Raw genomic sequence first — 18,060 nt, forward strand, 5'->3', positions numbered from 1 at the left:
TATTTCAGAGCCCCTTGTAGAAGACGAAAAGCTGAGGACTTCAGACTGGGCTAAGCAGGAAGCTAAATATTAGGTATGCTCACAGCAGAAAGTTTCCAGAGGCCCTCTCACACGCCCTTTTCCACCTCACACCTCAGTTCAGTCAGCATAGCCAGCTATAAAAGAATGGCTTCTAGAGCCAGACTGCCTACATAGGAATTCCAGGTCTGCCACTCACCAGCTTTGTGACCCTTGGACAAGCTTTATTTGTGCTTTCGATTCCCCATCATAAAATGAAGGATACTACCTATCTTAGAGGCTGCTTGCGAGGACTAGTTACTATATGCAAAGTGACTAGAACATGTCTACTACACAGTAGGCACTGTGTGTTAGCTATTATTGTTCTACCTAGTATTCAACTTAATATGACTAAGTCCTGCGGTTAGGGAGGAGATATAGGCTGATTATATGAATCATAAGGACAGGGGGATGGTGGAAGTCCCAGTAGCCAAGAGGAAGGACACGGAAGAAATCGAAGGCTAGCCCCACCTAGCCTCCAGCATCCCAGGGCCACTACTCAAGATTTTTCCCTTGATAAAAACAAAGCACAAAATGAGACTTAAATCTTTTGTTTCTGCTAACAGGGAAAGCAGAGGTCTGATCGTGACACATAAGCATACCACGACAATCAGCCAGCAAGCCAGAATATAGACTGGAATCAGGAAGAACACAGAGAGAGCAGAGAAAGAGATAGGAAGGATTCTGAAAGCCACAGGATACAATACAAAAAAAGAGATGTTCTATGTTCTTTACGACAAATGCCTGAGCCATAGCATATATTGGGTGTTGCTCTAGGAACAACCACAGATGGGGAACACCCAGGGTTTGGACAGGTTCCTCCTGTTCTTTGGGTGGTGAGTGCAAAGTGGTGCTTCTTTAAAGCTTTACAGTGTCTTCTTTTGAACTTTGAGTTTCCCTAACCGGCATCTACTGAGAAGTCTGAAGAATATCCCTTCAAGAAGGCAAAGACTTAATGACCTCATTCCCATCTCCCCGCCTCCCCAATGCGGTTTTCTGCCTCTTCTCTCTGCCACAAGGCAGAGATATGACCCAAGGTTGAAAAACACATAACAACTGTCTCAAATGACTTAGATTTAATCATCGGAAGCAAACTAAATGCAACGCTTACAATAGAGAAGAATTACATGTCAGTGCCTTTTGCAAACTGAGCTGGGACAGAAAGGGACTGGGGCTGCCCCTCAACCTGATCCCTTCCAAACAAAGACATCCACAGTGTCCCTGGCAGTCTGGCTCAGCGGAGGGGGAGACTGCTGGCTCTGTGCGTTGAGGTCGCCTTGCCCACCGCTCACTCCTGGCCAGCATCAGGAGCCCCACCTTGTCGGCTCTGGTCATCGCCCTTCTTTTTGTGGCCTGAGACGATGTCATCAATCCGCAGCAGCAGAACTGCAGTCTAGGAGAAAAACCACAGCCCCAAAGAAATCAGCAGAGAAGAGAAGGACATTTGTTTTCTTTTAGATATATCATCTAGCTCATCCTAAATAATTACCATTTTATCTGAAATCTACCTTTTCAGAGTCTTGAATGTAAAATGCAGTTCTCCCTAGGCAAAGGATGCAACTTGTGCTATTATTACTGCTGTTTATATCAGCTAAAGAACAGTAGTGGGATGGAATTCCTTGGGAGACCTTTGGAGAATACTCTGCCTTCTATAACTTCTCCCTTCAAGACTGGACCAAACACACTGATGTCTGGTTATCTGGAAATAAACAGCATAGCATATGTCTTAGGGTACCTCACCTCCACTGCTGTCTTGTATGTTTGCAGTTTTACAGCCAGTGGCTCCCAGATGCCCAGTTCTTTCATGTCCACCAAAGTACCTGTCTCACCATTTACACCCCAGGTCTCACAGTTTTCCTGGGTGTGCTTGGCCTGTAGTTGGAACAAACATAAATAGTCAAAGGAAAAATACTAGGAACAGGTAAGCTGGCAGGGAACATTAGGTAAAAAACTAAACCAAAAATAGTGGATTGATAAGGAAGGGTAAGAGAACATGGCAATGACAGCAAACAAGTCAAAAATTAACAGAGAGGAGAGATTTTAAGGGGAAAAACCTATAAGGAGAACCCACACAGACAGACACCAATGATCCTCTTAGGCCAAACAAAGCTTTCCCTACTCCATCAAAAGAACAGCATGGAAAGGAACTCACCCGAAGGGAGGTAAGTAGACGAATGGTGCTGGCCCCACAGTTCTGGATAAGGGTACGAGGGATGACTTCTAGGGCCTGGGCAACAGCCCTGTATGGCCACTGCTCCACACCAGTCATGGCCTTGGATTTTTCTGTCAAGGCATGGGCCACAGCCATCTCAGAGGCTCCACCCCCTGGCACCAGCTGAGGGTCCAGGAGAACATTGCGGCACACTTGCATGGCATCCTGGAGGTTGCGTTCTACTTCCTTGGGAAAGCAAACAGACAGCATGAAGCCAAAGCTTGATTACTCTGGGACAAATCAGAGGCACCAAAGGACTTGCTGACTGCCAAGTTCGGTAAACCACCAAGGAGGGCAACAAAGAAAGGTCCCTGGAACCTCTATTGAGCAGGGCAGATGCTATTTACCTTGGAAAAACACATTAACTACAATTGCAAGAAGGCCGGGGTGGGGGATGGGGGAGGTATCACTCTGTGAAGCTGGGCGGAGCTATACCCTACTTTGCCCTGTCCTAGTTGTGCCCTTTAGGAGGCTGCGTGGTGTAGTGGAAGCTCTCTCCTACTTACTAGCTATGTGTCTTTGGGTAAGTTACTTAACCTCACTGAGGGAAAAGAAAGTAATAAGTGTAATTTCAACTTAAAAAATAAGGAAGCAGTGGTTGCTGGGGGATGGGAAAATGATGAGTCACTGTTCAAAGGGTATAGTGTCTCAGTTGCAAGATGAAAATGTTCTGAAGATCTGCTGCTCAAGTATGTGAACATACTTAACACTACAGAACTGTACACTTGAAAATGGTTAAAATGGTAAATTTTTTTTTTTTTTACCATAATTAAAAGTAAAAATATTGTGTTACAACTGATAGAGTAATAAGGAAAGATTAGAAGGGCATGAAGACAGACGAGGTAGTGCAGAGCTATACCAAGGATTCTTTGCTGGCCACTCATTACCTGCAATTCAATTACGTTTCATGACAATTTTAAAAAACAAGTAAAATAATCTGAATTAAATTTTAGAGAACAGAATTTTATCTTCTCTATAGAAAATGGATTGGAGGGAAGAAAGCAAAGATTATTTGGAGGCCTCCTACAGGCTATTTTTAAGACCAGGTGGAAGGCAATGGTAGACTGGATTAGAATGATGGCAGCTGTAGCAGACACTGGTCTTCATAAAACGTTTCCTGTTGGATACTCATCTAGACTAGACATCCTCACTTTTTTGCGTTTTGGTGTGTCTATATAACTGAGTTCTTTTCAATGAAATAGAAATGGAAATTATGAAAATCAATTCCAGGCCTAGCAATAAAACCCCCCATGCAATCCACTACTGTCTCTTCCTTCATCTGCTGGCTGACTACAGATACATGCTGAAGATGGCAGAGCCTCAATAAAGTTGAATCTCTTGAATGACTGCCTAGAGTAGAACAGCCATATCCCACCCTATAAACAAACAAAATCTCTGCCATCCGTGCTGCACATCTAACTTGAAATTTTCAGGAAATAGCTTTCTGTTGTCCCAAAACAGGCAAACCTGATCTTATCTATTGGAGGTAAGGACAGTGGTTAGTCTTGAGAGTGATAATGAGCAGAAGATAATAGGAGTGAGGATTCTGGAGTACTGGTAAATTTCTGTTTCTTCATTTGAGTTCTGCTTACATGGGTATGTTCAGTTGGTGAAAAGTGATCAAGCTACATAAATATGATGGTTACATTTTCTGTATGTATTTTATACTTTACTAAAATATCTTAAAATGTCAAAAAAATAAATAAAAATATTAAAAAAAACAAGAGAGATACCTGTGGCTATAGATCAAAATTAAATATCTAAAATGGGCAGCAGGATGATTTTAGGCCCTCTGGGAAACTCTCAATGGAGTTGAGACCTAGTCCATTCAGTCATACTTCCAAGGCTGACTCACCGAGAGAATCTCTTTGCTGGCCCCCCGAAGGAGAATGGTGCAGGCCTTGGGGTCTTTGCACTCAGTGATGAATGTAAAGTACTCATCTCCAATTTTCTTGATTTCCAACAGGCCTGCTCCTGTCCCAACATCTTCTTCTCTCAGCTCCTCTGGTCGGCTGACTATCCGGGCCCCACACGCCCTATTGATTAGATAGGGGGGTGGGGGGGAGCGGGGGTAGGCAGGGAACCAGATGATTTCAGATACTTTTACTCAACTTCCTAGTCCCTAGGGTCTGTGACTGGGGATAAGGGCAAACGTAGATTGCTAGAAACATTTCCATGTAACTTGAGGTATCCTGGCTGCCTGGTGAAATAGATTTTCAAACATATATAGATGAAGTTTCCTTAAACTAATATGGCTTTATAAATAAAAGTGTACATACCTAAGGCAACTACTATAACTACATATAGTTTAACTCAAAAGTATATTTTGTGGACACTAAAATTTGGACAAATGAGTTATTATGCATATCTACTATGTACATATCACATAAGAGAAATTTCTGAATAGAATTCGCCCCAGATAGTACTGCCCAGTTAGATCTCTAGGCCAATAACAGGACTGTACTAAAGATGATGCAAAGGTCAAGCAAGGAGGAAGGTGAATAAGTGTAAGTCTGACCCAATTTTAATGAAAGTAGGACTAATTTCTTACTTGTCCCTCTTGGGCATGTAGAGTCAACCAAGTATATGCAAGTACGCCCACGAGTCATTTTACAGCAAGCGGAAATATAAAATTCAATTTGGATCTATGTTATATTACGTGATCTTGGGGTAGACTTTTTTTTTATTAATTAGTATTAAAAATGGATGGTATCTGAGCACAGACATCACTGCAGAAGTAGTGAATGCAATCTAAAGTTGCATTAACAGTAGCTGAGGATCCAGTCAAGGAAACTGATGGTTCTGCTATATCCTGAGCTTTAAGATAAAACAGACTACAGGCATACCTCAGAGATACTGGGGGTTTGGTTCCAAAGCACTGCAATAAAGTAGATATCTCAATAAAACAAGTCACATGAATTTTTTGTTTTCTTGGTGCATATAAAAGTTATGTTTACACTATACTGTAGTCTATTAAGTATGCAATAGCATTATATCTAAAAAAATGCACATACTTTAATTAAAAAACACTTTATTGCTAAAAAATGCCAACACTTGGAAAAATGGCACCGATAGACTTGCTCAACGTGGGGTTGCCATAAACCTTTAATTTGTAAAATACACAATATCTGCGAAACACAGTAAAACAAAGTATGCCTGTACTCTGTAACAGATCCCTACACAAAGCAAGGTAACAATCACAGATGTCTAAGCATAAGTTGTTCACTACTGGTTAGGAGAAGTATAGAAGAGACTCATGTAGTAGATAATTACTGGACTAGATAGAGGACTTCTGAAGGGGCCAGACAGCTAAACCCAAGTTATTTCCACGTGTAACTGATTTGGCTTACTGTATCCTACATTAAACTTTTTCAGGTAATGATGACTGCATTATGAAGCTACAAAATGCGAACACATGGGTAGGAAGAATCTTATTTTTACCTGGCCTACTCACCTAGCAATGCGATTATTGTCTGTCTTCCGGACTCTGCGGATGGCTGTGATATTGGCCCGCACGAGGTAGTGCTGAGCTAAATCTGCAAACCCAAGAGTAGAGGTGTCAAGCTGGAAGCCAGAACTCCTGGGTTCTGAACTGGTTATATCCTCAATACACCCCAACCCTCACATGTTTATTATGTTCAGTCTATGCCAACCAAGAGGGAAAAAAATAACCCATCCTCTCCTACCTCAACAGTAGTCTGGAAAAATGAATGGAGTCCTACCTGAGATACCCTTTTCTGTAATGACCACGTCAGGCTTCAGATGGATAATGTCCTCACAGAGCTGCTGGATGTACTCTTCTTCCATTTGGAGGATTCGAGTGAAGTCTTCCTCTCGCGTGATCTCAATGTCAGTCTGTGTAGTGAAGAAAAGTCACTCTGATTTAAAAATCTTGGACTGGTACAGCTCTTCAGGGTCATCCCAACTACTACGAACCCTCCACTCAGCCCTCTTACGTATCCCAGAAAGTTAGTTACAATAATGTTAAAGCCATGACCCACCTCTATAAGCCAGTTTAGCTCTAGCAATTATCTAGTTTAACTCTCTCATTTAATTATAAAGCAACTGGAATTCAAAGTCAAAATGCAATTAGTGGAGAGTTTGGTATTAAGTTCTCTGACCACTCAGTTTAATGTTACCTCTGTCCTGTCAGTGTGCGTGGTAATTCTGGGTCTTAATTCTTCCCACCAATAAAATGATTCTTGTTCCCAATCCTTGTTTAATGAACTTTGATTACTTTGTTTTATCTAAGGATGATGGAGCCTTGTGAGTCTCCAGTCCTCTGGAAATTCTTCTTTAGCACTTCAAAGCTAAATTAACTCCTACTCTGTATTCTACTAATGCATTCGGAAAGGTGGCATGGTAGTGTGGAATTGAAGCCAAATACAGCCAGGTTCAAATTCTTTTTTTTTTTTTGGTCAGGAAGATTAGCCCTGAGCTAACATCCACACCAATCCTCCTCTTTTTGCCAAGCAAGACTGGCCCTGGGCTAACATCTGTGCCCATCTTCCTCTACTTTATATGGGATGCCGCCGCAGCACAGCGTGCGCACTTAACCACTACGCCACGGGGCCGGCCTTGGGTTCAAATTCTGATTCGACTAATACCAGCTGTGTTCCTCAAGCAATTAACCTAACTTCACTAAGCTTCAGATCCGTCACCTGTAAAATGGAAGTTAACATCAACTGTTTTAAAGGGCTGTTTTTGGGGCCGGCCCCGCGGCTTAGCGGTTAAGTGCGCACGCTCTGCTGCCGGCGGCCCGGGTTTGGATCCCGGGCACGCACCGACGCACTGCTTATCCGGCCATGCTGAGGCCACGTCCCACATACCGCAACTAGAAGGATGTGCAACTATGACATACAACTATCTACTGGGGCTTTGGGGGAAAAATAAATAAATAAAATTATAAAGGGCTGTTTTAAGAATCAAAAATTACATGTAAATGTCAGTGATCAACATCGAGTAGGCATGTAATAAACATACCTTTTATTTCCCTTGTCCATATTAGCAGTTAGATTCTCACATCAACTTTAAATAGGGCCAGGAACCTTACCTGGCTTTCCCCTTTCTTGTATTCTAGAGAAGAATCCAGCAGCACAATGCGAGGGTTCTTGATATAGCGCCGCATTCGTGGATGGGTCACATCCTTGTTAATCATGACTCCACGTAAGACACATGAGTCTTCAATGATGCCCCCAGGTATCTGAGCAAAAGATCCACTTTAATCCACAATCAGGAGGAGACAATTTCTCAACTCCCTTCCCAGATATTCATCTTCCCCAAATGACCACTCTTTCAGGTTTCTAAACTATCTTTCTTCCATGAACCTCAAAAACAAATAACTGCAATCCCATTTTTTCCCCTCTAGGAAGCACTCCAATCTTAGACCACGAAACTCAATTTGAAGGTCACCTGAGACTCACAGAAATTCAGTAATTAGATTTAAAGGGGCTCAGATCTCTCCTACTTCCTCAAAGATACTCCCACAGAACTTTAGGCTTGGGGCTCCATCTACCGGCCACAAGCTATTAAAGCTACTTTTTGATCTTAAATTAGAGAGAGGGAGAAAGCTTTCTGGGGCTTATTAGCATTACACTGTAGAGGCCTTGTTTATATCCTGAGCAAGTGGCTGATATGTATGCAAATGCACAAACATGGAGACACCAATAAGCCTTTCCCTCCTAGCCCCTGTAAACATTGTGTAGGGACAGCAGTGAAGCTAACAAATTTCAGGAATACCTCCTTGGTACTCTCTTTTTCAAGTTTTTGTTTTCCAGGCAGCAAATATTACTCTTCTTCTTAGGTCTAACTATAAAGATCTCTTGCTCTGATTTAAACCTATTTCCTCCATAAGTGGGATGATTCATGCTAGGAAATATTTTGTCTCCAAAGTACAAATTGGAAGAGTTTACCTTTTCCACCCTTGCATATTTCTTAATGTCAATCTCTTTCCGACCATTCTCCTCAAACTGTACAGTCTTGACAGCATCTAGGGCTATGCTGCAAGCCAAAGAGGACCACCGACTGATTGCTTTGGTAGTAATGGAGCTGTTGATGATGTTCAGCATCATATCACGGTTATTAGTGTCAACAGGGGTACTGGAGAAAAGAAAAACGGTAATATGCTCAGCAGGGATCTTGGCTATTTAAGGAAGTCCCTCATCTATATCTCAGTAACTTTAATACTGGGCCAACAGACAGAATTAGGAGAATTTTTTCCTTTATAGGAAACTAAAAGTGACATCAAGAAGTAACTTGTCCATCCTCCTGCCTTTTGGCAAGGTTACAACTAACCTATCCCTGGAAGGTGTCTCAACTTCCTGATAACTCCCATGTCTGACAACTCTCCACACTTACATACAGTGCTCACAGTAAAACAATTTGTTCTTTACCTTCTGCTCCAAATAAACTTGACAACTTTTACAACTTGGGCCAAGACACATTTTGTCTTTGAAACCTTATTCCATAACTAACAAATTCTGAGAGTTCCTCTTGATAATCAACATCTGTCTGTACTTTCCATTTGAATACCTGACTCTATTTTATCTAGCATCTGAATACATGGTGTGCCACATGGTGTTTACTGGTTTTACGTGTAATCTCCCTTAAGATTATAAGTTTGTACATGATGAGACTACTTAGAACCATAAAGTCGTAACAGACCTTGGAAACCATCTTGTCCCAATTTTCACATATTGCTAAAATCCCTTTTATAACAGTATAAGACACGTAATACGCAATCATTAAATATTTGCTGGATTATGGATTTTAGGGCAGAAGTCATAGCTCCAAAAGTATTATCTAAGACATGTAGGTAGTTACTGCTTGATAAAAAGAAAAAATTTCTAACTATTCACCTCCACACTCAATAAATCCTTTGGGTATCTCTACACTCTTTCAGAGCTTACTTCATAAAAATAATTTAAATCAAACACCTCATTCCCTAAGAGTGCTAGACAGAGATAATATAGTGTATTTTGTTTCTTAGCAGATAGTGTAATACAAAGCTCGCCAAATTACTAGATACTTATGTAACCAACAACCAAACCATATAAAATAGCAGAACATCATAGGTTTTACTTACTTCTTTATTTTCTGGGGTGAGCAAGATTGGCCCTGAGCTAACATTTGTTGCCAGTCTTCCTCCATTTCGTATGTGGGACGCTGCCACAGCATGACTTGAGCAGTGTGTAGGTCTGCACCCGGGATCTGAACCCATGAACCCCAGGCTGCCAAGGTGGAACGTGCAAACTTAACTACTACACCACTGGGCTGGCCCCGGTTTTACTCTTTAAACAAATTTAATGAAAAAAATTCTGCAGTCTGAATTATGTCACAACTTAACTAATAGTCCCTAGTTAGAAGTCATGCAGGGGCCAGCCCAGTGGCATAGTGGTTTAGTTCGCGCACCCCACTTAGGTGGCCAGGGCTTGCAGGTTTGGATCCCAGGCATGGACCTACGTACTGCTTAGCAAGCCATGCTGTGGCAGGCAACCCACATATAAAGTAGATGAAGATGGGCAATAGATGTTAGCTCAGGGCTAATCTTCCTCACCAAAAAAAAAAAAAAAAAAAAAGTAGTCACGCATTTCTATATTCCTTTCATTACCCTATTAGCACTCAGCAAACACAGACTAACAGCAAGTTATTCAATTACTAGATAGGATTCAAATAGCATTTTCAGTCCCAGTCCCTTCAATTTTAAAGAAAAACTGCTGGCTACAATCCTCCACAGCACTTTATTAGAGCACTGACTGAATTAGCTATAATCACACATGATGGTAAGATATTTTAATATTAAGTCCTGAATAATTACAGTTATCTAACTCTGTAACTTATTTCCCCCACTAGAATCTAAAATCTTAGAAGGTAGATCTATTACCACACATTTCCCATGGCAGTGCCTAACATGGAAATTAGAAGATAGCATGTAATCAAAATATATTTTGAAGAACTGCACCTAGCTCTTTTGTCTGCTTTGTATCCTTTGCCATTTTCTAAAACTTTTATTTCCCTTAATCTTCTCTTTATTTTGCTCTCCTCTGTTTCTCCTTCTCACAAAACGACACCAGGGTAGGAACCACTGTGTGTATGATCTGCTTGGCCTTCCTTCACTACCTAAGAACAGATCAGTGTTCTAGGCTTTCCATATTTGACACTACCCGTTTTTGTCCTCCCAATACCTGATTTTCTTAAGGGTGCTGATCATATCATCCAACGCCTTGCGGTAAGCACTGATCACCACTGTTGGGTGCATCTGCTGCTCTAGGAAGTGCTCAGCCACCGACAGCATCTCCCCGGCTGAAAAAGAATACAAACACCATAATAATGTTTTAAAAAGTACCTGGACATGAAGGCAACCTCATCATGCTTCTAAAAATACCTTATCTTTTTTCCTAAAATAGATTCTCCCAAAAGATATGCCATTTGGCTGTTAATGCTATTCCAAATTTTACTCTTTGTACAAACCAATTCATGAAAAAAATGTCATCAGACATATTTTAAATGATCAAAGACTGATCCTAGGGTTTACTTATTCTCTTGATCTTGCTAACTAAACATTTGTTACCAGTTTTCTAAACAAACAAACGAAAACTCTTCCAAAGACTCTAAAATAGAAGAAAAATAGATAAAAGAAAATCGACTTATCATCTCAACACCTAGGATGTAATCAAACTGCTGGTAGCAAAAACAAAAAAACAAAACACACAAAACCTTATACCTGGAAGAATACACACAAAAATGTACAAAATTCACCCTTTGGATGAAGGATTATCGGTAAAATGTCCCCTTCTTTTAAAGTTTGCCTTTATTTTCTAATTAATACACACTCACACAATAATACATTAGTACACATTCACACACAAAGCTGGTTTCTAAAAGTAGTTGCAAGAGAAAAATATAAATTTTTTTTTTTGTCAGAAAAAGCCGTTTGTACAAATTGCTTGTACTACCTGCCCAGTGGCACTAATTTTTAAAATGTACACAAATGTGCTAAAGCTCACATGTATTCTCTGGCATGTGCTCAAATGTTTCAATTCAATACTTTATACCAATTCCTAAGTGACCATGATGTATATTAAAAGAAAGATAATCAAATATTTTAAAAGATGCTCGAGTGAATTAAGTTAGAAAAGGATATACCCTGTCAAAGAACAGTCAGAACAATAACTTAGAAGAAAGATGTCTTTAGGGATGGGAAAGTTTTGCTTTTTCCTTTTTCATTTTTTTGGTGAGGAAGATTAGCCCCGAGGTAACCTCCATTGCCAATCCTCTTTTTCCTGAGGAAGACTGCCCCAGCCAACATCTGTGCCCATCTTCCTTACTTCATCTTCCTCTACTTCCTCTACTACCTCATACTTTCTCTATGGGACTCTGTCACAGCATGGTTTTTTTTTTGGTGAGGAAGATCAGCCCTGAGCTAACATCCACGCCAATCCTCCTCTTTTTTTGCTGAGAAGACTGGCCCTGGCCTAACATCTGTGCCCATCTTCCTCCATTTTATGTGGGACGCTGCCACAGTATGGCCTGACAAGAGGTGCATTGGTGTGTGCCCAGGATCCAAACCTGGGCCGCCAGCAGCGGAGTGCGCGGGCACTTAACTGCTATGCCACAGGGCCAGCCCCAACACAGCATGGCTTTGATAAGCGGTGCGTAGGTCCACGCCCAGAATCGGAACTTGCGAACCCGGGGCCACTGAAGTGGAATGTGAGAACTTAAGTGCTACACGGGCTGGCCCCTATATTTTTTTTATATGTGGGATGCCTGCCACAGATGGCCTGATAAGCAGCACGTAGGTCTGCGCCCGGGATCCAAACTCGTGAACCTGAGGCTGCTGAAGCAGAGCGCGTGTGAAGTTAACCACTCGGCCAGTGGGCCGGCCCCTTTCTTTTCTATTTTTTTTTTAATTTTTATTTATTTATTTATTTTATTTACTTAGTGTGTGTGTGAGGAAGATCAGCCCCCAGCTAACATCCATGCCAATCCTCGTTTTTGCTGAGGAAGACTGGCCCTGAGCTAACATCCGTGCCCATCTTCCTTCACTTGATATGGAACACTGCCACAGCGTGGCCTGACAAGCAGTGCGTCAGTGCACGCCCGGGATCCCAACCCGGGCCATCAGCAGCGGAGCGCGTGCACTTAACCACTACGCCACGGGGCCAGCCCTCCTTTCTTTTTTAAAGCTACCTATATCTAAGATAGCTAGACTCATGGATACTTAACCTACCTAATATCTCCAGGTGATTCAACTAAGATGATCAGCTAGAAAATTCTGCTTGATATATAAAACTCATCTTCTACAAAAAAAAAAGGAAAGCATACAAAGTCTTTCCTCCCTCTTTTATCCTCCAACTTTTTCTTCACAGTATAGAACTAGCCATATGTAATTCTCAATCCATCAAAGCATTAGACCCAAAGATGTGATTAGGGCCCGCCCCATGGCTTAGCAGTTAAATGCACGCGCTCCGTTGCTGGCAGCCCGCGTTCGGATCCCAGGCGTGCACCGACGCACCGCTTCTCCGGCTATGCTGAGGTCGCGTCCCACATACAGCAACTAGAAGGATGTGCAGCTATGACATACAACTACCTACTGGGGCTTTGAGGGAAAAAAATAAATAAATAAATAAAATTATAAAATTAAAAAAAATAAAGATGTGATTAGTTGGCGGCGACGCAAGCAAATTTCCACCCAACTTGCCATTCTCAAAATGCAGCACAAAGGCATTCTAGAAATAATTTAAAATGTCACTTTTTAAAAAGTTCACATTATAATAATGTTTTTGTAAGAACTCTATTTGCAGGCACGTGGGCCAATACTATAAATTGGCATTCCTTAAAATAGTTTTTTCTCATTTCCTATCAATGTGTTGCTGCAATCAGATTTTTAAAAAATGAATGCTTTTAATATAAAAATTTCACCAACTTAAAATTTACACAAGTAAAGGCAACAAGTTTTCAGAAGTGATCTTTTATGATGCTATATGAAGTGGAAAGATTAGTAATTAACACGTGTCCAGCCGAGATTCATTCTTGAGATTCATATTTGTCTACTTGCTAAAATTTATTTGTAACCCCAAATTGATATCTTTAGCATTTTTGTGGTCATTCACAGACATGTGCAGAGATGAAAAATTCGAGTTGCCCAATGCATACATTCCCAGGTGAGGTCAAACAAGACAACACTATGCCTTGTTTCAGCTCTCATACTGTAAACAAGTGTCCTTCATGTGGTATATTTAGTACCATGTTTTTCATATTCTTGTGCATTTTGTTGATGATTTCACTGTTTAAAACGGCCCAAGATGTAGTGCTAAAGTGTTATCTGGTTTTCCTAAGTGCAAGAAGGCTGTGGTGTGCCTTATAGAGAAACCAACACTATTAGATAAGCTTTGTTCAGGCATGAGCTATTGCGCAATTGGCTATGAGTTCAACGTTAATGAGTCAACAATGTATTAAATTAAGGTGTCTTTAAAACAAGCAAACAAAAAAAACATAAAATAAGGTATATATTTATCAGCAAATAAGTATGTGACCAGAGGCTCACCTAACCCCTGGAGCGATGATTTCCCTCAGGATTGATGGTTTAGTATTTGCTTCTTCAGTGTTTGTGGTGACTTTACAACTTACTGTGAATAACGAGAATCAACTGTATTTTATTCAACCATATTTGCACAGCTCACCCTATACTATGATAAGTGTTTTATACTCAATAAGAGAGACTACCTAGAAAATTAGAAACAAATTATTTAAATATTTCTAAGTAGTGGACTGGTAAAAATTTCCTTCTAAAATATGACATTATTTCTGGCAAAAACCTTCACGATTCAATCCAACTTTCCTTATCAACCTTCCATTCTCTTCTTACCAAGAATAATTACTGATGTGGTCCCATCTCCAACCTCTTCATCCTGTGTCCGGCTAATTTCAATCATGGACTTGGCAGCTGGATGCTGTACCTGAATCTGAAAAGAAAAATGTAGATTGCCACTGAATCAACACTACTTAAACACCTCTTAACCCATTCTGCTTGGCCCTAACTCTTGAGCTTCTTGCTTTCACACTTACTCCCTTTTCCTTTATTGTTTTACCACAGCCTGAAAGTTTAAAAGTGACCCTCAAAAATATCTAGGTAAACCACCTTTCCAAATCCCCTTCTTTTTGGGGAAAAATGCACTATGTCAACACAACTATTAGTTTCTTGAGGACAGAACAGTATCTTTCAGCTTATTTACTGGGAGCACCACAGTTGTGGTAAGGACATGCTGAAGTCCTACTCCCTGGAAATGTGAATGTGATTATATTTGGAAACAGAGTCTTTGCAGCTGTAATCAAGTTAAGATGAGGTCATATGGGATATTAGGGTACACCCTACGTCCAACCACTGGTGCCCTTATAATAAGAGACACACAGGAGAACGCCACATGACAACCGAGAAGGACTGAGTTTACAAGCTGAGGAATGCCAAGGATTGTGGTCAACCATGAGAAGCCAGAAGAGGCAAAGGATTCTTCCCTAGAGCCTTCAGAAGGAATATGGCCCTGCTGACACCCTGATTTTGAACTTCTAGCCTCCAGTCTATGAGAGAATAAATTTCTGTTGTTTAAAGCCACTCAGTTTGTGGTAATTTATTACAGCAGCCCAAAGAAACTAATTATCGTCTATATATATCTTTATGGGTCCTTTACAAAAGGATTAGAAAGCAAAATGAAAAGTCATACCTCTCGAAGAATGGCATTGCCATCATTGGTCATCACAATGCCTCCCATTGGGTCCAAAAGCATCTAGGACAAAAGCAAAAGTTATATTTAAGTGTTCCAAATAACAGAAAGGGAAAATCTGTAGTCAAAGAGTTTCAGTGAGAGATAAGCCTACCTTCATCATGGACTTGGGTCCCAAACATGTTCGGATGATATCTGCAATAGTCTATTGGAAAGAATATATAAAACATGTAAGCCCAGATCAAAGGAGTGCGTGTGTTAGGTGAAGGGGCACGAGTAATCCACAAAGTCAGTGTTTTAACAACTACACCTCTAAAGCAGGGTTGGCAACCACTTTAGACATAGCAAGCCACGTGGCTAGATTCTGTTGTTTTTCCCCTTTGGGAATGCTTTCAGGGTGGATGTAGAAAGAAAAAACTTCTCACAAGAAAAAAGGAGGCGTGCCTCCCAGAGCTTCAGTTTCCCAGCAGTCCAGGTAACTGGAAGTCCATGTCTTAGTATTTCTTTCCATGACAGTGGCCTCCACACCATGCTAAATCAGACCTAGGGCTATTTCATTCTTTCATTCAAAAGATATTTACTGAACACCTATCCAGGATCTACAGTGGGGACTAGGAATACAAAAGGGAATTTAATACAGTCCTTCCCCTCAAGTAACTCAGTCTAGTATGGGAGACAAACACAAACAGAATACTATAAAACAACATACAGCAATAGAATTATACACAAGTTAATATGAGAAGACTGTTAGGCATCTCTCAGAGAGGCAGAGCTTCCTTCTCTCTAGCACCATTAGGAAAATGTCCTGAAAGAAGGGAAGTCAACTTTTCCTCTCCCTAATTGCAAACAAGTACAGAAATACTAGGAAAGGCAGCTGGAGGCAAACTATCATACTTTAAACAACTTAAAAGATATGCTACCTTGGCGGCATTGATGTTTCCAGACTGAACTTTTCTTCCAGATTCACGCTTTGTGTTCTGGCCTAAAACAGATAAGAACAAAAGGCAACAGCCCAGGATTGCTCCACTGTATATCAGCTATTTATTCCCTGACCTTTGAAAATAAACACACAGGTATATACACAGATCACAGCTTCTCAAATTGTACACTTTAAATATGTGTGACTTACTGTATGTCAATTATACCTCAAAAAGCTGTTAAAAAGTAAACATATGTACTTACGGCTACTTACTTCTTTATTTACTTCAATTCCCGGTGTACTAAGAAACAACCCATAAAGCTTCAATTTTGGAATTTTGTTACTTTCTCTCTAACCAAACATTAATGTATTTACAACAAGGATTCATAACCTGAAATCCTTGAGTGGGCCTCAGTGGGATAGTGAACTCCCTGAGATTATATGAGAAAATGAGAGAGACTGCGTTTTTGTCTGGGAAGACAATCTCTAGCTATCATCAGATTCTTAAAGGGCTGGTGACCCTAAAAAAGCATGAATCACTGCTTTATGTAAAAAGGGAAGAGCTTGGGGGTTCACATTTTCCTACTTGGATAGGGAGAATCATACTCTGACAGTTTCAGTATACTTATTGATAGTGCCCCCACAATGTGCTGGGGAATGAGAACACATTCTCAAAAGTATGCAAGATAGTCACGTCATGCTTGGATATGGTAAGAATGCTTCAGTAACCCATCAGTAAGAGCTGACTATGTATTTTAATAGGGAGCCTCATCAGTTAATAGCCAGTAATGCCAGAGATTAATGTAGACCTGAAAAGGGCTTCACAACACACCACTCACTCCAGGGCCCTCAATGTAGACAAGCCAGTGGGTTATAACCAAACCAACATAATGCTTATTTCCCGCCTCTCTCCAAATTATACATTCCCTACAATTTAAATCTGTAAATTTTTTCAATCCAGTTCTATCAAATCTCAACACAACTCTCAGGTTTTAGATTCCTATTTTAGGCAGTCGTAACTAAAATCCTGCATTGACCTTTCTGATGGATTCATCAGAAATACTGTGTTTTTTTCGGTCAAGTGAAATTTTTTCTGAAAACAGTTATCTTCCAGGTATAGAGGAAATGAATAAAATCTACGAAGAGAATTCTGTATACAGAAGATGGTAAGGGAGGGAAATGGCGAGTCGGGCGTCTTAGGTAGTCTTGCAAATGGGATACAGAAGTTGCACACAGAATGGAAACATATCCGGGAAGACAAATGGAGGTGGTACTCACTAGTCAGAAAGAAACCTGGGACGTTCCCGACAGGTAAAGAAAACCAATGGAAAAATTTGGGAAAACTCGGCTAGTGAGAGAGATTACAACGCGGGGGACACTGAGGGAATAACCACATCTAAGACAGACCAGTGAGGGAAGTAGGGTTTCTTCAGGAACAGGGGTTGGTGAACAGAAATTCAGGAGGAATGTTACCGAAAAGTGACCAAGGCTATCACTTGCTGTTTGCCAGATCCTCTTTTAAGCAGTTTACCTACTTATCTCATTTAATCCTAACAATTCTACGAGGAAATACTGTTAGCCCCAATTATCAAGACAGAAACGCTTAAATCAAGCAATTTGGCCGAGGCCTCACCGCTACCAGAGGACGGGCCAAGGTTATAAAGCTAGGCCGGACTGAAAAATCATCATTCATTCAGCTACACACTGAAAATCAAGCCAGGAAGAGTGCAGGGGCGGGGGAGGGGAGGAAGAACCGAGCGCCGAGTGGGAAGTGGCTTCCCGAGGCCAGTGCCCGCAAAGACAAAAGGCTCGGAGAGGGGAGGTCAGTTTGCGTTTGTGAAGACAAGGGAATGGGCCAAGGGAAGAGAGGAAGGCGGGAGACGGGGATTCCAAAATGAATGATGACTGGAAGGCTCAATGGCCGGACCAGGGCGGGATGGGGCTGGGGCAACACCGTAAAGTGTGGACAGATGGGGGCGAAAAGGGGGTCCCTTCCCCGGTTTCCCCACAACTCACTGAGCACGAGCACGGGACGATGGCCCATCATGGCGGCGCGATGCAGAACCGGGCACCCAGCGCGGGGGCAACCGGCAGAACGTTCTGGAGACAGACCCAGAGGCAAGCCCAGAAAACGCTGGCTCCTCGGGGCTTAC

General features: G+C 41.3%; 1 protein-coding gene across 1 annotated transcript; it reads right to left on the minus strand.

Annotated features, from left to right (window-relative positions):
- Nucleotides 1-1,118: 1,118 nt before the first annotated feature.
- On the minus strand, nt 1,119-18,034 carry CCT3 (chaperonin containing TCP1 subunit 3). Its single transcript, XM_058539446.1, has 14 exons — nt 17,924-18,034; nt 15,909-15,970; nt 15,143-15,193; nt 14,989-15,051; nt 14,136-14,232; nt 10,453-10,570; nt 8,182-8,368; nt 7,323-7,472; nt 5,992-6,124; nt 5,724-5,805; nt 4,125-4,305; nt 2,210-2,455; nt 1,798-1,929; nt 1,119-1,450 (listed from the first exon to the last, which is right to left on the minus strand). The coding sequence occupies exons 1-14, from the start codon at nt 17,952-17,954 to the stop codon at nt 1,346-1,348; spliced, it is 1,638 nt and encodes a 545-aa protein (XP_058395429.1). The 5' UTR covers nt 17,955-18,034; the 3' UTR covers nt 1,119-1,345.
- Between the last annotated feature and the right edge of the window lie 26 nt (nt 18,035-18,060).

Source organism: Diceros bicornis, chromosome 4 (genome assembly GCF_020826845.1).
Source record: "Diceros bicornis minor isolate mBicDic1 chromosome 4, mDicBic1.mat.cur, whole genome shotgun sequence".
NCBI classification, from domain to species: Eukaryota; Metazoa; Chordata; class Mammalia; order Perissodactyla; family Rhinocerotidae; genus Diceros; species Diceros bicornis.